The 20,568-nt window shown below is 40.9% G+C and overlaps 1 protein-coding gene across 1 annotated transcript; it reads right to left on the bottom strand.

Moving 5' to 3' along the window:
• Window positions 1–1,645: 1,645 nt before the first annotated feature.
• fra10ac1 (FRA10A associated CGG repeat 1) lies at window positions 1,646–20,336 on the bottom strand. The gene is made up of 14 exons (XM_030077061.1): window positions 20,232–20,336; window positions 18,923–18,999; window positions 18,481–18,573; window positions 18,240–18,285; window positions 17,735–17,811; window positions 17,456–17,539; window positions 16,724–16,808; window positions 15,388–15,433; window positions 5,725–5,838; window positions 4,466–4,508; window positions 4,125–4,273; window positions 3,739–3,810; window positions 2,499–2,577; window positions 1,646–1,880 (listed from the first exon to the last, which is right to left on the bottom strand). The coding sequence occupies exons 1-14, from the start codon at window positions 20,247–20,249 to the stop codon at window positions 1,838–1,840; spliced, it is 1,026 nt and encodes a 341-aa protein (XP_029932921.1). The 5' UTR covers window positions 20,250–20,336; the 3' UTR covers window positions 1,646–1,837.
• Window positions 20,337–20,568: the final 232 nt, after the last annotated feature.

Consider the following 20,568-nt stretch of genomic DNA (forward strand, 5'->3'; position numbering starts at 1 on the left):
GTGGTGAACATGCTCTTCCTCCTAGGAAATTGTAGAGAAATGAGTTTTAATGAATCCCTTCTCTGGCTTAGTACTGCAGTTTGCATACATGTGTGGAGTAAGAAATCATGTATGCTATGCACTAATCCTATCGAGCTGTCATTCAAACATTAGAAATTTACAATTTTACATATGACATGACCTCTCTTGTATGTATGTATGTATCATGAGATGTAATATATGAGAGCAAATAAAGGAATTTATGAAAGTGAAAGTCCACTTGCCCTTTTCCCTCCCCCGTACATCCAACTGATGAAAAAAAAAAAAAAAACATACCCATACAAAGGTGATACGTTCTCTCTTTCACACACATACCAGAGAGGGACAACACAAATACACACACACGTAAGGTTAGAGGCAGAGAATGAACTTGAGGATCTTGGGACTCGGCTGAGACAGGCCTCGTTCTTAGTCACATATCGTGCAGGGATCTTAATGGCTCCAAAGCTGGATGAGCTCCTGGGGAAAGAGGATCAGTGGATTGGCTCTGATCCCCATCCAGCACAACACTGTCTGGCTGCGGTGTTTTCTGACCCTTCAACATCCTGTGTCACGCCTCGTGCCGTTTCTGCACACATATCTGGAAATGGCATGGTGTGATTGCCACTGCAAGCGACTGTTCACACAATATCACTTTTTACCAAGAGGGCAGATTATAACACAGAGGAAATAAACTGTAATTTCACTTTCAATTTCAATTTCAATCTCTGAAATACGGAGCAATAGTGCTGTCGTAGTGCAGCACACAAGCAGAATGTGTTTGTAGTTTGTATGTTAGGTACACTGCTAGGAATCCTGAGCCCCCTAACAAGTTTTGGGGCCTCTTCAGTTTGACAACCCCTGAATCACGATGTCCACTCCCCGCACTTCCCCTCAGCTTGTGTGAGTGAGTTCACATGTGTAGTTAACATGAGCAAACTGACAGAGGAATGTTGGGTCAAATATTTAAACAGAAAAACAGATGCTGACAATATCAACAAAAGACTGCAGACGTGTGCACTAGCATAGAAAAGGCCTAATCATATCTAGCAACACTTAAACTGAGAATCAACACATTATTGACAGTAGTGTAGTCGGTACCATTTTCCACACGCACACACCACCTGTTACAGTTAAATTGCCATGAATCACGCAGTAAATTATTTTCTTTCAAAAAGGAAAAATAAGAGATCCACAAGTAAAAAAGGGAGGCAGAGCAGACGGAGAGAGGGAGAGTAATTGTCTTGATTTAAGCCAAGGTCTGTAATCTCACAAGCAACCTCACGCAGTTTCCTTCTCTGCAAAGTCAAGGCAGGGCTGCAATCTGTCCTTGGCCAGAATGACACCAGATAATCCTTGTTGTGTTTTCTCGAGGACAGAGTGCCGTCCAACTCCTTTACTCTTAGATACAAGAGATGAAACATACCAAATTGGCGTTGTTTATGGGAGTAAAGGTACTTATCAAGAAAAGAAACCAAAAATACAAGAAACAGGTGGAATGAATAGAAAATCGTAGCTTTGGCATGTATGTACCTGTTTGTTCTATTTCATGGAAGGAGCACGTAATCCCTATGTTTTGTGCATGCAGTGTGTAACGCAGATGGTGACAGAGATGCAAATAGGACGCTCAGTGAAAAATACATGGCGAACAAATGTTTATTTCTGTAGCGGTACTGGAACATACACAGACAAAAGGATACATGCACGCACGCACACACAAGAAGCAAAGACAAAACAGAAGAAAATCATCCTCTTTACAGTTAGTGGTGCTGCAGAAGGAAGTGTAGTTGCAGTCGCACTGGAGCTGATGCCATGTCAGTCAGAGGAACATGTCCTCAAAGTATTCATCAAACTCCTCCTCCCTGAATAGACATAACACAAATATAAATATATAAATAAATAAATAAAATTGAGTTTCTGTCACGCACAATGTACTCCTAATGATGCAGTTTTATAGGTTTGTTTTTGTACAGGTGGCCTTGGACTCTAACCACAGCAAAGTTAGTGCTATGCTCCATTTAACAGATGGGTGATATATTGATATTATATCGACATCATGATATAACACTAGATATCATCTGAGATTATGGATGTTAAATGTTTATATTTTCTGGTTTTAAAGGCTTTTTTTACAGTAAATGGATCACATTTTCTGAACTTATTAGACTGTTCTGTTATAGAGATGACGTACTTGGCCATCATATCCACTTCACTAATGATTGTTTATCAAAAACTCTCTTATGAAAGCACCAAAGACTGCATGCTGAGGCAGGAGCAGCATCCAGCAGCAGGAGGGGATTTAGCATCTTGCGAAAGGACACCTTGACAGCTAAGGGCAGCTTTGCGGAGGGGAGGTAAATGGTCCGTACACTATGTAAGCCTCACTGTCCTATGTAGGCTAAGCAGTCAAGACTGTCTGCGATGGTTTCAGAGCAGCTTACCGGGTGTCATTTAATATGAACATTAGCTGGTAATCTCACCTTGACTTTTCCTCCACCACGGGGGCGGGTCCTCGCCAGTGGTCTGCCTCTGATTGGTCTTCTGGCTCATCTCCAGAGTCTGTAGGGGGGAGGTTCAGAGAGCTATCAGTCAGGCTACCACAAGGAAATGGATGAACCTTTGTTTACAAATGTGACCGCGGCTCTGACTCCATGACTTCTCCATGACTTTCCACGATTAGACGTCTTAGTTCCTAGTTACCTACTTACTATGTCATTAGCGTTGTGCTTCAGCTCAGGAAACCCCTTGAGCTTGCTGTGGAGAGAAACAGCTGAAAGCAACAACCTAATGCAACAGGTTGGAAAACACATTTCTGTATTTGACACTCTGTAGTCTGATTCCTGTAAAGTGACCCATTTGTTAAAATCCCCGCTATTCCCCTAATTCCACAAAATTTCAAATTTCTCATCCTACCCTTCCATAATATTCCACAAAACCAGCAGTAAAATGTGTCAGTAAAATGTGTCAGCCTTGAATAGCTGCTCCATGTGTGTGAATGAGAGAGGAAGAGAGTGTGCCATAGAGTGACTGTGTATGTGTGTGGAATCCATTGAATACTGAATTCAATGGCATGACCTTTGGGCAGAGAAAGAGCCTTTTTTGTTATGTATACGTCCATCCAGCCCGCCCACCCACCCATCCTTTCCATCCATCTCCATCCATCTATCCAGACCCTGGAATGTGACCTTCATCCTTTTCAGGTAGCTCAAAAAACAGGGGAATGAGGGCAAAGACATAACTCATGTTTGCTTAGTGTTATATTTTTCACAAGGAGGGATACACCGACAGGAAGTAGGGAAAGAAATAAACAAATACACAAGCAATGAATGAAACCAGGAAAGAAACAAAGGAACACAGACGGAATAGATGAAACAAAGAAACCGATAAATACGAGGGGAAATGGGAAGAAACAAATGGAAGACAGAGACAGAGAGCTGAGCAAACGCAGGCCTGCTGTCAGTCTATTGCTATTAACTCCAGCGCTAATGGATGTGTCTCCCAGAGGAACAGTTGGGGTGTTTTTCAGGCTAAAAAGTCTGGCATAGTGTCAGGGTGCAGAGGCCTGGGGGAGTATATGATAAACTGTGCAGTGCATCTGTATGGTAAAATGCCTGACATGTGTGTGAGAACACGATGGGAGAATGCTAGCGAGAGAGTGATGAGGGATTGAGGGATTGTGTGTGTGTGTGTGTGTGTGTGTTACGAGGTTATGAAGGCTACCTTTGTCCGAGTCCTGCGACTTCTCTGAACTGCTGGAGGACGAGGAGGAGGAGGAGGAGGAGGAGGAGTGATCTGCGGAGAGACAGAGGAGGCCAGTAAACAGCAGTGAAAACAGTTATAAAATAAACTGGGTTTTAAGGGAAAGGGAATTGTTGCATAATAATATCATTAAACACATGAAAAATAAGAATAGTCTTGTTTCTAAGAGTTAAATCTAATAAAGAACATGCTGTTCCCCTCCCACGTGATTACTGCCTTGAGATTGAGGCCTTGGACTTTGTGAGAAGAGAAGAGAGGAGAAGAAAAAAGAAGAGAAGAGAAGAGAAGAGAATAAAGGAGAAGAGAAGAGAAGAGAAGAGAAGAGAAGAAGAGTGTGTGGTCTTTACTTCTGTGCCTCTTTTGCCGGTCTTTGTGTTTGTGCTTCTTGGAGTGAGAAGAAGACTTGGATTTGCTCCTCTTTTTCTTCTTCTGTCGTGGTTCCAGGTTTTCCTCTGAGCGCCTCCAAGTTTTCTTCTTTGCTTTCACCTCCCTCCGTCTAAAAACATAATCGCGCGCAGAGCCAAGTATGTTTAAAGTGTCAGAAAATACAAGGATACGCCTTGAAACCCTACACGCTCAAAGCCGTTCTGAGAATCTTGGCTAAAACTTAAAAACAGTCTGCAGTCCAGCACGGGCTCTGGAGAGGTTTCAAAAATGTATCATAATTTAATAATGTGGATTGGCTTACTTGTGGTGGTAGTTGAGTTTGAAGGAGCACTCAGGGCACAGTCCTAGAAGAGATACAACTTCATCAGCAGCAGCAGCAGCATCATCATCATCATCACCATTTGGCAACACGCTGTAATTTTGTTCAGCGTCAAAGTACCACAACTGTATTTATTATAATTATGATCAGTAGTAGTATTAGTATTATTAGTAGTAGTAGTGTTATTAACAATTCATTTAAATGATCTTAGTACTGGTAATAGCAGTAGCAGTAGTAGTAGTAGCATTGGTAGTAATCGGCTAGTGTTGACGATAACTTATTTAAATGAGCTTAGCCTTAGTGGTAGTATTAATAGGCTATTAGCAGTACTAGTATTAATACTAGTAATATAACAAGTGACATCAGCAGTGGTTGTAGTAGTCGTAGTAATGTTAGTGGTAGTCAACTAGTGTTATTATTGATAATAACTTATCTTAGTCTTAGTAGCAGTTATACTGGTTATCATTGTTGCTATGTTTATTGCAGCTTTTATCAAGGTGCTATAACTTTGACGATTGCACTGTGTTTGAGTAGTTAATTGTAATCTTGCAGGGCTTGGAAATGTCACATTTATTTTAATTATCTTCATCATAATAGCAGCCGGTGCTCTCTTCCAGAGCGGTAAATAGAAAGAGCAACAGCAGAATAAGATTAAACTCCTAAATCAAACATTACAAGCAGCCAACGGTATAAAAGGTACAAGGGTCAAAGCTACAGCGACCTGACCGAATGAGCAACAAATCTCCTGGATCTCTACAATGTTCATGCATAATAAAAAATGAGCCTGGCAAAGAAATGAGAGCCAGGCAGGAAAAAATATTGTTTTTTTTTTAGTTTTTTTTTTACAAGACAGGAGCAGGTTGGGGGCAGGCTGAGGAGAAAGACTGGAGAGAGGGAGGTGAAGTGCTTTTTGAAAAGATGATGAAAGGAGGATGAGGAGAAAGAACGTGTCTGGATCCGACCTGTTGCACGAGCTTGTTAAAACCGCCTGTCATTTCCTGCTTGAGTAAGTTCACTATGACTGGTGGGTCTTTCAATTATGGTAATTATTCTAATAGGATTGTCTACAGTATGATACCTTAAGGAGGATTATTATGCACTGAGTCTTAGACAGGAACCCCTGCCCAAACACAGACACAGACAGACAGACAGTCACAGTCGCTCACACATACGCAGAAACACATTTTTTTTTTACAAAGAATAATCTCAGAAAACTGAAGATAATTTTTCATGTAGCTTACTGAGTTTGACCAATGCGTTCCTCTTCTCGCCCTGTTCCACATAACCAAAATTCACCTCCCAGCTCTTGAGGCCTTCCTGCTTCTCACAGCGCTTGTTACCACACTGGAACTGACCTAACGGACCAGAGAGCACACACATACATGCATCAATAAATTTATGTCCGCAGGAAACACACTGATGTGCTGGAAACATGCATGTGTGACCACTGAAAATGAGATTTTTGACAGGCTACATTAAATTACATTTTAGGCATACAACTCATACCCAGAGCAACTTATGATGACTGCAATAGAATGTAGAACCAACTTTAATTGCTTGATCAACAAACAAGGAGATTCTTTTTAACCTCTTGAGCTCTGTTTTTCCCTTAAACTTCCCCTTAAAGGAATACTCCAAGGGTATTCTGGGCAAAACACCAATTTTTATGCTAAACTAACATGAAATGCTACCCACTGGAATCAAGCCACTGGATGTACAGATGTGAAAATGGCAGCGATCGTCTTTCTCAGTCTATGTCAGTCCAAAAAAGGATATTTTGCCAAAAACACTGGAGTATTCCTTTGAGAAACTTCAAAACGACATATATTTTACATCTGGTGGTTGCTGTGCTTCTCTCAAGCTACATCATGTTTACATTGAGTGAAATAAGTGAGTTGTTTTATGGCCGCACCGTGACATCAAATAGAAAACATACACATTTGCATTGTATTCAGCAGGACAAATTTGGTATCTCAGGAAACTGGGGGATCTCCACTACAATTTAAAATAAGGTTCTGTGCCTTTGAACTAAGCTTGGCTGTGCAGCATGCATATGTAATTACTAATTCACAGAGGGAACCGGCAGGGCAAAAAGGTTTCAAAAAGCAAAGGAATAAGGTTGATGCAAAGACAAAGATATCCGAAAAAGTAATATGCATAGGGTAAATAAATGCAGAAAATAAATCTCTGAACTTGGATTATTTTAGGCAACCTTCCAACCCTGGATCTGCTCAACACCCATCACCACTGTTTTCACTCTCTTCCCCTCCTATTGTACTCCACCCGTTTGCTCTCCCCCATCTCCACCTCCCTCTTTTCCACTTAGTGTCTCTCCCTTCTTCTTCCCAAACCCTCTGCTGCCTTTCATCTCCCCCCTCCTGCTCTTGTTCCTCTCCCCAATCCCTCCTGCTCTCATCCCTCCACACCCCAGCACCCTCCTCCATTTTCTCCTCCCTCCTACTGCTCTCGACTCGTCCGGCTCTTAAGGCCTCCCTCATCCGCTGGACAGCCTGCCTATTACTCCTAGCAGGGCTTAAGACGGTACTGATCTGCCTCTGGGGATCCTCCAGATTGTAACAGGGACTGAGTGCGTCAGAGCATCCCCCATCCCCTCCCACTTACATCTGCACTCTGTAAACATTCAGGTGATGTGATGCCATTCGTCATGGCTGCCAGCCACTTGGACCATAACCACAACTTTCTGTTCACACACTGTATTAGATTAAGGCCCTGTGACGTCGGATAGGGAGAGAGCATTCTGGCCCGAGAGCAGGTTTGATTGGTGGATTGGGTTTACTTGTAGACGCAAGAGGAAACTGACAACAACAATATCAGTGATGAAAAGAGGCACAAAAGATATGCGTATGCAGGCTGTGTGTTTGAACTTTTTTTTAAAAATTTTGAACACCGTCACCTAAAGTGACATTAGTCATTAACCTTTCTGAAAATCTCCTGTTTCTTCCGACTTATTGAAAAAATGATAACTGTTTCCTTTCTCGGCCAAGGCCAAGCCAAGCAAAGAATCTTCCCTGGGAATGTTGTGTGCAGAGTTTACAGAGTCAAGGTGATCCACTCAGGGCCACTTGGAGCCACAGGCAGCCGCTCCAAACTGTGCCAAACATGTTTGATATTTATTGGCTCGGCTGTTGGTTTATCTAGTGTTTGGGCAGCACTGCACACAACAAGCACTGATGTGCGCTTCTTTCTTGTACAAAGGGGAGGTGACTGACCTGCAGACGTGAGTGGGCTGCTCATGAAAGTGATCAGACGTTAAGGATTCCATGACGAATGGAGGCCTGAGTGATGAACTGGACACTTAGGGGGCATGTTACAGGAGCTTTTAAACATGGACTGTGATAAATCTGTTTTTAACAAGCATTTGTTTATTATTGATTTTATATTTGGGAATAAAATCTGATTTTGACCCCATATTCCTTTCTTGTTGGTGGTGTTGTGACTTGAAGACAGAATCTGTTTTCTATATTTTCTTACATGTGGTCAGGACTGAATATCCCAAAGTGTGTGGCATGCTGAGCTTGTGGGTGCTTCACCGAATCAAAGCGTGAGTATTGGTGAAGATTGTCTTTCTGAGCGGGGTCTTGTCCTAGGAGTCAGTCTCAGATCTTGTCTATTGTGTGCTTAGCCTTACTCATTCCCTATTAAGCAACCACAGATTCTACAGCTTGATGTTATCACAAGTTCAAATGTCAAGATTTTGAATTTGGGAGAGTTGTTCAGTGGACTACTCGATACCATCACAATAACCCATACAGCCCAAACTGAAAAGCATTACATAAAAGGTATTTTATGTCTCTCTGTATGTGTGTGTGGACAGATACATGGATATACAGATAGATAGATAGATAGATAGATGGCTAGACTGCAGAAAATATGTATTTCCCAATGTACCAATCACATTCATCAATTATCAAAAGCAATAATAAAGATACTTTGAAAAAGATACACTGGCAAATTTAATTGCTGTCAGACATTTTGCTTCATTCATATTATTTTTCAAAAGCTACAATATTTGTCCCTCTAGCTACCCTGGAAGAATGCCTATTCAGATCTCAAGGGCAAATGTGGAAACATTTCTGTCAAAATGTAAGTTCTTAGTGCAGTGCGTAAACCTAATTTTAAATTGCAGGTATCCCTTTAAATCCTGGATGACTATTCCCTTCTCATATTGTATAGGCGTTACTTGGGACGGTGCCATCCCCCTGTCTTGGTGCCAGCGTGGCACCATGAACAGCGAGCAGTGCCAGGGAACCTGAGAGAATCCTGTCTCTTCACCATCACCATGACGTCAGTTAAAGTCACGCTGGAGTTCTCTGGCGACAAGGCTCTCGCTCCGTCTCTCTCTCACACACACTCACATACACACTCTCACACGCAAATCAATTGAGAGCAGATACATGTACACAATAACAAGTCTTGGTCCATGAGGGGAGGAGGTAGAGGCATGTGCTTTGCTCTTCTGTAACAACTGCTGTCCAAGTACCGCTGAGCAAGGCACTAAAGAAACTAAAGCCTCCAAATGGGCCAGTGAAGCTGCTCAGCACCTCAAAGTAAAAGACTGTGGCTGCAGTGGAAAGTTATGAGACACAAGTGTGTAAATGTTTGTAACTTTCCCTTTATAGCCTCTCCTGAGGGAGAGGCTATAAAGGGAATTTGTTTCTAGGCAACTTGCATGACTAAAGAAAGGTTAAAAGGTAAATTCAACAATAATTAAAGCAAGTAACTGATATTTTCACCTCTTCTGGTAGTTTTGAATTAAGTATGACTTTACCTTTTCATACTGAAATTGTGTTAATGTTATTTTTCCCACAAACAGCAAATAAGCACAATTCTTCTGACTGGTGCAGGGATCAAAAGTAATTTCAACTTTTCAAAGTAAGGGCACACACAGCATTACTACTTTCATTTTTTAATAACAGCACATATCTATGTGTCTCCACCTTCTTGCTGGTAAGTGTTTGGGTATCCTAACATATCAGGCTGACTAACCTCACGTGCTCCGGACGGGGAGCTGGCATTCAGCGGGCTGACTAAGCCTGTTAAGAGAGGGAGACTCCTGTCCTCCTACGTCAATGGTTCCTAAAGCCACCAGCCAGTGGCAGGAGATCAAGAGGGAGATAGGCGGCCAGATGGCAGCATGATTAACGCTCACTGGATGAAGTCACTGGACGGTGACCTGGGCCAGGATTGTTTCACTTTTTATTAACTCTTAGATGACCGCTAAAGTTGATGAAGAACACGCTCTCCTTGAAGCAAGCAGAATGACCGAGAAATTATTATCATTATCATATCATGTGTTGCTGTTGTTTACAAAAGTATATACGCTCACATCTGGGCCCTGACCAATACAGTCTTTCACTGCTGGCTGAGCAGATTTTGAAGGTTTTGCTCGAAGACATTGCAATGGTAGATCAAGTGTGCCTGTGGGCTGCAGCAAACAATAACTTAGGAGTGGTGTTCACCAATTAGGCAAAATACATGAAAAATATCTAAAAATAAATAAATAAATAAAAAAAGGCCGAGTTCTTGGAAGACAACTGGAGCACTCATAAAAGGCAGAGAGCAAAACTGATCTTATTTACTCCATTTTGGGCAGCAGAACTGACATTTTGATGTGCTCCAGTTGCCTCGAAGGAGTTAGTACTTTATTGGGTTGTATTTTTCACATTCTGCAAAGAAGGAGAGTGTTCCTCCTTCACTTTCCATGCATATTTTTAATGTTATATTATTTTTTTCAGTAAAACACCAGAGTATTCACACAAATACTGTGGTGAAGACCGTGTGTGAGCCCCCTCCACCTCCAAATGGGTTTTCACACTGGGTTCCTGTGCTCCAAGACCAGCAGTCAGGTACTACAAGACTACCAATGACAATAATCATACCCCTGGCAAATGTCAAGTCGTCATGACAAAAAACGGTTACCGGTGTCGCTGCTTTATCTTTAACCACAAAGTGCCACCTAAAAAACCCTCTCAGCATCCAAGATCTGATTTAAGAACAGTGCATTTTTATGTCCATCATTCCACGACATCAAACCGATATGTAATCCTGGCTATGTTGACCTAAGATCAGCAGTAATTCCATTTTGCAGCCGTTGCTTACCCCAGGCATCCTGTTAACTAAACAAGCTAAGAAGCGTAGCATGCCACTGTGAGATTATGGGTTTGTACAGTATGTGTCTAAAGACCTGAATTGCATGTCACTCCGACCTTCCTGCCTCTCTAATGCACTGCAGTTTTTTTCTGGAGCACCACCGTGCCACACATTCACAGAGCTGCACGCATTAGGACAAGAACAGCCAAGTACAGAGACAGGCCTCCCGTGTTGGACTGAGCACCTCTGAAAATGTTAGACTGAGCAACACTGTGGGCTGTGGGCTAACAGGTTTTTACTTCCACTGTTTAGAATAAACTCAATTACCTCTCTGGGATTGATTTATTAGGTGTAGCACAATAGAGCCCAATTGGATCGCTTTACAAGGAACAAATCCTCCCCATCTCGGAACCCAAGCCAGGCTAATGCAAGCAATCAAAGCCATAGAAAGGACCTTGGCTTTTAATTGGTCCATTACTTTCATTTTAATTAAAACTGATAATGAGTTCAAACAGCCATTCATTAACAGTGCGTGAATACATTCAATTTCAGTAATTTGTGAGCAGATTAAATAAATTAAGGTGACAAATATCTAAATAAGGCAAGGCAAAACATCTTTTAATTTGTGAATTATGATAGCCACAATTCAAAGAGTGGAACAAAGAAGTGCAGAAAAACAGGAAATACTGAATAGAATCTCTTTCCTGAAGAAAAAAAAAAGAGAAATCCCTGCCCCACTGGAAGCAAGTCAAGGAAATTCTACTACAATGTTAGAGAGCTGGCTTAGTGTGCCCTCAAACTCCAATTAAGAGCAGAGCTGGGAGTGCAGAGATGGCAGAGGTGGGTCAAAGCTAATCCATGCACCATATGTAAGAGACCCAGCTTGGTAGCGTGTGTGTTAAACACTTTTCTTTGAAAGTCAAGTTAGTTACATAAGATGAGCCCTCTCACATATCATTCATTGACAGGAGGCCCACCTAAAACAAAAATGGCCTTAGCTAACTCTGGCCTTTAACCTCCTTCTGACAGCAAGAGTAATGCTCAGTTTACACCATCAGCACGGCCGGTAAAGCATGCATAAGAATGAAAGCCCTGCATACCTTGCACCGCACGTCCACATCTGCTCCAGCATAAAATTAGCCCGAGACGTGACCCGATATTCGACAAGCCTCTGTCTCGTACAATATACGACCTCTCTCATTACAGAATATTTCTATTCCCATATCCAAAGTTATGATGTTCGGCCAAATTCTTACATCTTAACTTCCACTGGTAATCTCTTATACTGTGAGCAGTTATGTAGATAAACAAATACAATGGTTTTACATGGCTCAAGGACTTTTTTTGGACTTCAAAGAGCTATCAAGCTCCAGTGGAGAGGTCTAGATTACTCCTTCTCTCGTGCAGTATTGAAATAAATCGTGACTTTTTCAGAGAAATAAGTGCTTTTTCACAGAAGGTTTGTAACATGCACTCCTTATGTCATGTGTTTGCTTCCAGCTCATAATCTCTGGCGCATGTCCTACCCTCTCTGTCTCTTTAAAAAGACCAAAAAAGAACTGAAATTTGTCTGAATCTGTAACAAAAAGAAGGGGCGCCTTTTTACAGTGAACCTTTTCCACACGCCGCTTCGTCCCACATATTTCTCACATGATGGCCATGAAGCTCGTGAAACTGTAGGTCAGTGCTCTCAGTAATCCTCCTGATCAGGTGAACAGTAGTCAGCATTACCCAACAGCAACATGACTGTAAGCTCACAGATAGCAACAGACAAATCACTGATAAAAGGCCGATGTCCAAAAAGGGGTCCATAGCAGAGTGGACACTCAGTGGCCTTTATTAGAAAAAGACTGAGGCCGGTTAGAGACGGTAAAAGGAATAGTTCAGTCTTTTTAAGCAGCTTAACTAATCTATCTGTAAGTGGGAGTACATTCAGGTCTGCTGAAAAGCACTTTCATTAGCCCTTTTGTTGTTGAGCCAGCACTGTTAACAAATACTAACAAGTAAACCAAGTTCATGATAAATGAGATTCAACACTTCTTAAAGACCTTAGGTAGCGTTTATTTTCAAACCGCCTTGTGGTTGCTACATGAGCTAGAGTCCAAGGTGTTAAGTATTTCATTAATAAAGTGACAGTCTTTCTTGGTGTTAACTCATCTACAGTCTAGTATAGATTTTGCATCCAAATGATGAATACAAGGCAAAACTGCAGACCGCCTATTTGAATATGGCACTTTATTGGCTTCTACATTAAACCAACCTAAAGCCATAATATTACAGACTTTTCTTGAACTCGCAGCCCAAGTACTTTTAACTTTGACAATATGCGCACACCGCCTTATGGAATTTCATTTGCATCGATTTCACTGGAGAGGTTAAGTGTCCATGCTCTGTTTAATAAGTATTTCTCTGGGAGATGTCGGCATGCTACAAATCACAAGCATGACAAGTGAATCGAAGTCCCCGAGGCGTCAGTGACCTGATCTAATCCCACTTCCTGTCGAGTGCTGCTGCAGGGGGTAAACTGTCAGAGGCCGGGATTACGAAGTCTTAATCTGGAACAACATATTGGCTTATTCAGCTTTCTTAGAGATCTCTGTGTATGTGTATGTCTGTGTGTGTTTCTCCCTTTCAGATTCTAGACTGCATCTTTATTACTTATTTTGCATATTTATCCTGTATTGTTTTGAACAGATCTAAATTATTCTACCGTGCGTGGGTGTGTGCGGAGTGTGTTAATGACCAATCGAGACGAGTTTGCCCTCTCCAACTTAGTGATACCGTCGTTCCAGGAAAATCTATATATGTCTGTCGCTGACATGAAAGAAGGGTATGTAGATAGAGAGCGGAGGCGTTGTCCTGATGCTGAACAACAACTAGACAACAAACATTTAGGCTCTGCCAAACTGTCAGGGTAGGCTCCTGAGGAAGAAGAAATGCAGAGATGGAAAGAGCTCACTTCTTTATAACACACAGCGAATCAAAAACCCAGAGCTACAAATTAATAAAAAGAAAAATCAACCGAAGGATCATATCTTTAAAATACTTTTGTGATGCCATCTCGTCGAGCCAATATCTTCAAGGTAGCGTGCAACGAACCTGTTTGTGAAATAGGACCGACTCTAACATGAAAAGAGTCATTTTCATGTGACGCAAAGCAACACTGTAATCACTCACTGTGCTCAAATTGACACTGGACCTCTACTACCATCTAGAGGTGAAGACTGTGAACTTCTCTGTGGTACTGTATTGTGGACATTATGTTGCAAAACCCTATTATCTAATGGTTACAATAACACAATAGCAGGGTGAAATCGCACAAACACCAACATCTCTACCAGTGTATCATTATATTGTGCATGTAAGTCAAAATGTAGGTGAGGCAGGATTTTAGGCACCAAAGTTTACTTCTGCCCTCTGGAGGCATTTTGTGAGTCACCAGTGAATCATCAGTGATGGGAGGTGCCCACTTGATGACCCAAATGACTTTCCAACTCCCACCAGCGCCAGCTTCCTTTCACATACAAGTCAGGTTTCTGAGCAGGCTCTCAAGGAATCGTTATGTCATATTCTGTGGACTGATCCGTGTTATGGCTGCGGTGTTTTATCTGAATTTAGAATTTTCTTGGCCTAACATGTGGCTTGCCGCAGTGTGTGCCTCTTGATAAGATCATCATTCTTAAGGCACAAGATATTGTGCTGGTTTTCAAAGTGGGGTCCCAGGACACCGAGGGGCCCTTAAGGGGCTTTCAGGGAGTCCTCAGCAAAATTGATTGTTTGATGTCACTGCAAGTTCATTTGTTAATTAGTGGCTTTTTAAAAGTTCCCATTTAAAGTTTCCATGCAATGACCTCACATGACTTCTACTGCCTGTAAAACAGACCATCTTAAATAGGGACATCATCCTGCAATAGTGGATGTGAATGAAAATTTCAACCAATAAAACCTTCAAAAATCTTTAAACGTCCATTTTTATCCACTTATCCCTTCAAATAAAACTGTGTTCCTCTCCCAAACTGAACTCCTATAGGTTTGCACTTCCATACACTTTCAACATCCTGTTTTAACAGGAAATATGTGAAATCAAGAAAGTAAAAGACCATTTCATGGGGTCTTCAGCTGTATGTTTTCTCTAGGGCAAAGTCGTATCAAATACTGTTCCACATCTTAGTGAAAGTCAAATCATTAAAAAGTCTGAAAACCCCTGGATTATTCGATGCTGGACTTCTCCCAAAACTGTATTGACAGCAGTGGGTTGATCTAAAAAAGACCACTGAATTGGCTGAGGAGAGCTGCTGCACTTCTTGGTGTCCAGGAAGGTTTTCTTTGATTCTGAGGGCAAATCTCAGCAAATGAGATAGGTCGGCTTGAGATTGTGAGTAATCAATGAGCCAAAACCAAAAATCTCTTAGGCACAGCTTCTTGCCAAACATTAAAAAGCCTTTATTAAATGGGCTACACTCATTGTTAATCTTCCATTCTGTTTCCTGTTTTTCAGAGAGGAAGCCAGGGACAGAAGAGCCCCCCTGATATCAAAGAACGCTGCATCCTTAAATTCTACTAATTTGTTGAGCGCTAAAAGAATAAATATGAAGTGATAAAACAGACTGAGACAGAATGAAATAAAGAAAAAAAATAAAATAAAGAAGAGAATAAGAGATAAGATAGAGAAAGAGTCTTTATCAGGGCACAATGTGCTCAGTAAGGGCTTTTTAATGTTTCGGCCTTGATCATTTTTGGTTTTGGAGTTTATGCTAGACACAAAACTAAGAATAACATGGGATCTGGCTTACCTTTGCCACAGACGACTTCATTTTCAACCCGCCATCTAAATCCAAACTGTCGGGTGAAGATTAAAGAGAGATCCATGTAAATTAACAAACTAGTGCTTATAATGAAACAGTCTCACACTCAACACACATTCAGTTTTTTTTCCTTGTATGCAGTATTCTTTGTGGCAGCCTCCCAGGGGCCAATCAGAAGAATTTGACTTGTGTGCCTCACTTTGTTTTAATATGAGGCATTGAGAAGGAATTACTGCCTTACAAAGTTTTGAATGTTGACTTTTAATTATCAGGGAAATCAGTGCAATGCTTTTAAAGGAGCGAACACAGTGCTGAAAGACAATGTTCACTTAGACACGAGCAGTGTCTAAGAAATCTCATTTGACTTGTAAATGCTGACCTAGCCATATTAGGACAATCAGAGTCCAGTGCTCTGGAGTTAAACATGATGTCAGTTTAACATTTTTGTGCATGGCAGTTGTGTAATCCCACCAATTATTTGTCGACATCAGTGATGTCTAACACATTGGAAAAAAATCCTGACCTTTATTTGCGGCACCTCAATCAGAATATTAATTTCTACATTTGAACTGAGTGCAAACATGCATTATCCCTTCAAGACAAGGGGTGCCGGAGAAATCACGTTCACAGTCTGATCCATGATTTCTGTATTACTGTCTTTCAGTACGTTCTCAGATTGTGATTACTTGTTGAAAAAGTGTTTTTTTATGCTTAGCTTTATCCTTCTCTCTGCTACTGCAATGGCCAGATTTCCCCAGAAGGATCAATAAAGCTTAATCTAATCAAATCTTATTTGTTACAATAATATATTAACAATATTTCCTGTGTTGCGTCTGGAGGTTTTCTCCCTATTTCCAACACTGTATGTCTTAATAAGACCAACCTGCCATCAAAGCTAATAGTCGACAAACCCCTGGGACAGACTGTATGAAATATTCTGTTATACTGTTAGTTACAGTCTGTGAGAGCGGTCATGTTGCTACAAACTAATGGCAGACTGCAGCGAAAACACACAGAAACTATTAACACATTAATCTCAATACATAAAGCAGCATCAACGTTTTTTACTTTTGTACAGGGTATTCTCTAACCAAGCTGCTAGCTCAGCAGTTTACTGATGTTAAAAATTCAAAATGTTCAAAATGATTAGTTAAAATCAGGCAACAGGAGGATTTGCTCTCTCAGGTCTTTGCTGTTGTTTACTGCATTTGTGTCTGTTTGATTTTTCATTTAAATCCCCTCGCCTGCTTGTGTGGGACACATTTCATGAACAGGGTTACAATTCAATCAGTCAATGAGACGCTCAATCATCCATCCACGCTACCTTGTTTTCCTTGTATCTGCTGAGGTCAGCTATGCAGTACTCTTTGAACAGTTTATCGTAGTATGTCTTAGCCAGTTCTTTCTCCCTGGGATGAAACAAAAACATTTAATATGGGAGACGACAGCACAAGACTGGAAAATGGTAACAGCAGAGGCTTCGCTCATAAATGGCCAATTCATATTCTTACAAACAACATCTGAGACAAATTTGTTTTGGTCAAAAGACTCCAGCAGCTAATAAATTCAGAGCACTGTTATTCTCTTTTATCCCGAGCCGAGGAATGCAGTTTTCAGGACATGATGATCAAGCATTTATTGAACATTCAAGACAGACAGAGAGGAGCTGTTAAAATTGAGATATTTACCAGCCACAGTTTCAATCTGTGAGCACAAAAGAAGAGTTCATTCCAAGACTTAAAAAAAAAGTGTGAAGACAAATCATGTCATGAAAAAAACAAGGACGTTTGAAATCCTTCAAACAACTTAGCAAATGAGTAAAATTTGGAAAAAAAGTGCCAATTTTTCAAGTGAAACTGGCCAAATTATTTACATTTCACTTGTTTATTTGGTTCACACCACAATAGAAAAATGCAGAAACGTTTCGAAACAGAGCCTTCATCAGTGCATTTGGTGTACGCAGGTTCAATCAGGTGATACACACAGGGGCAGTTCATACACAGTTAGGAGTTGGGGTAAAATTTGGGTCTCTGGCAACAACATGCTGTGGACTTACCACGTCATGTCGTCCTCATCCTCATCCCTCCAGAGAAAGCGATGATTCTCCCGCACCACATCCATATCGGTCTTGTCTTTAGCTCTGACCAAAACAACAGGTTAGAAGAGTGAGCACAGGAACAAGAACAATGATAATCCTGGAATTACTGCTTTAGACTCTGGCACAACAGTGGTCTGATATTGTTTATATTCAAAAGACAATTAACTGTTTATCTCATTTGCCTGTGTGTAACAGCCCGATGGACCCAAGCTTGACCCTGAAAGACATAATACTCACGCAGAGCGTTTGAAGTCAGACATCTTCCCTCCATAGTAAAGTATGTAGTCACTGACAAACTTCTTATGTCGCTCAAACTGAGGGTGTCTGCTTAAGGTCAAACTCTCTCTTTAAGTTTTGCATTACATGAGTTTATTTTTCCTACTGCTGCAACTCTCATAATGCTATAATTGTCCTGACTCTATTCACTGTGAGCTACAAAAACAGCGAAATTTGTCACATGCACCAATTTTCAATGTCTTTAACATGAAGTACATATGCATTCAGACTTTTTAAAAAACTCAAATGCAAGACTTTCATGGGATATATGGATTGAAAAGATTCTGTTGTCGTGCTGTTACATCATATAAAACTGTTGACTGGCGAGTTGAACATTTTGCAAAGTGGGTGATTCTGCTGTTCTTTTTCTTTGTTTTGAGATGACATAATCCTGAGCCTGGTCTTCTTCTTTATCTTCTTCACATCTGAGTTTTAGCAAAACACTGAGCAAAAAAAAGAAGGATACAGCATTCAGTGATATCAGGTGGGCTCTTCTGTTCCTGGCCTCCTCTCTGAAAAACACAAAAAAGAATCTGATTATAGGCAGAAATTGTTTATTGGAGCATGATTTAATGGAAAGCAAAAGAATAAGGATCACAGAAAGCAATACATTTGGATTGCACCTAGAGCAAGGCATGTGAGATGAAAACATGATGTGTTTTTTGACAGTTTTAAAATTTAAAACATTACGTTTGAGCATTGACTACCTGTCCACTTCATTAGAGTGGAAACTCCGATGAGCCACTTGGGAGTGCCCTCCTTTCTGGAATGGCTTCTGTAAAATTTCATCCTCGCGTTTCCTGTCAACAGAGGCACAAATGATTAAATACAGCACGTACCTGCAATGTAACCATATACCATATAAGTGTGTTTGGAAGCCTGGATGTTTGGAGGGAGTCACAAATGTAGAGGGGACATTAAGCTCTCCACATTCACCTGACAAAAAACTGAATTTTTGCAATGTATTTATTCAGATTATTCAATGTGTCTTGTGGAATACTGTCTATATCTCCTTGTATAACCTCTTAAAGAGTTAAATGCATTGGGTCAGTTCAGATGAAATTATGCTCCTAAAAGCAAAAGTCAACTACACTGATAAATATTCTTGAGTCTAATTCAGAGATTTAACCATATAGCATGCACCTCTACCTTTTAAGGCCTCTCTGCGAGGACTCTCCCTCTTCATCATCACTGAAGTCAGAGTCATAGCCGCCTGCTCCGTGCACCTGAAGAAATACAAGAGGAAATACATGTTGGTGCCATGACATGCTCATGCACACACATGCACGCCTGCATATAGAAGTATGCATGGTCAAAAAGTGTAGATGCATACATACACACGCCAGTTTACAGGTATATACACTCAACTTTATTAGATCCACCTGTACAATCTAATGCAGTTCAATGCAACGGCTCTGCCATAAATTTTACCTTTTAAGAAAGTTTATAATGTCCAGATTTTGTTGACATGGTGGAGAATATGTAAATTTAATTCTATGTCTATTACTGAGGTTGTAGTTTGCAGAGGTCTTGTACTGGAATACATTATATCGAAAGGTGTTTCTAATTTTTTGTCCTCCTTATTTATATACACGAGGGGGACAGAATATTGGAAACACCTCTCAATGAAATGCAGTCCAGTACAACAGCACCACTAACAAACACATAACTGAATTAACACCTCTATTACTGTGAAAACCTGAGCATAACAGGCATCATAAAAGTAAAATGTATGGCACAGCAGTTTTATTGGATTGTGTTAGATTGTGCAGGTATACCTCATAAACTGACCACTGGGTGTACATAAACCTAAATGTGATGGTTCAAATACATGGCAAGTTTGTTATTGCCATCTCTGAATCTGACTAGCACTATGCAGTATAGTCATCATCATCATCATCATCTACTGCTGCACAGAGGAAGAAGCTTACAGTACAGAGGCCATTATTGTGAAAGGTCTGTGCCAGATTAGCCTATAAAATCTAAAGAAAGACCAAACACTCTCTCTCTCTCTCTCTCTCTCTCTCTCTCTCTCTCTCTCTCTCTCTCTCTCTATTTATTTATACATCTATCTAGACACACACACACACACACACACACACACACACACACTAGACAGCTCAGCCTCTCGTTGCTCACAAGCAGAGATGAACAGAAACCAGTCAGCAGCATCTTTAACATCAGCAGCTGATCTAACGCTGTAGCTGTATACATGGCTGCCACTTCTTACACCAAAAACATGCATAAAGTGTGTAATAGCCACAAAGGCAACACAGTAAGTAAGTCTATACTACCGTGGAGCAATCTTTGTAGGCTAACATTTCAGGCTATTTCTCTAGCTAGCCGGCTAACGAGCTAACCGGCTAACAAGTAAACAGCAGATTGAGTAAATCTTTTCTTCTTTGATCAGATCTGATAGCGATAAACAAAAGTGTTGTTCGGTATCAAAGATGGGCACCTTTACAAGATTATCCATGGTTTCTGTTCACGTTCTCCACCGCCTGGTCAATGTTTACAAAAATCATAACAGTCGCCATATGATGACGTAGTAAATCGCGCTGTGATGACGCCAGGAGACGCCGTGTTTGCGGCTACTTTTATCATTTTTAGAAAGAAAATGTGATGGGGAAAAAACACAAAAATGCTGCTTTCCCGCTGTCAAAACTATATGCATTCATTTGTTTTTGGGGTGACTACATGCTGCGTTCAGGGCATCTCGCAACTCGGGAAAAACGAACCCCAAATCGTTAAAAATGAATAGAACTGCGTCTACTTTGAAATTTGAAATTAGGGTT

This window comes from Myripristis murdjan, chromosome 19 (genome assembly GCF_902150065.1).
Source record: "Myripristis murdjan chromosome 19, fMyrMur1.1, whole genome shotgun sequence".
Lineage (NCBI taxonomy): Eukaryota > Metazoa > Chordata > Actinopteri > Holocentriformes > Holocentridae > Myripristis > Myripristis murdjan.

Bases quoted from the DNA above. Each gene is read 5' to 3' on its own strand.
- fra10ac1 (XM_030077061.1), bottom strand. The intron at 18,286-18,480 runs GTAGTCAATGCT...TGTGTTTTTCAG, and splicing joins CACTCTAATGAAGTGGACAG to AGAGGAGGCCAGGAACAGAA. The intron at 16,809-17,455 runs GTAAGTCCACAG...GTTTCATCCCAG, and splicing joins GATGAGGACGACATGACGTG to GGAGAAAGAACTGGCTAAGA.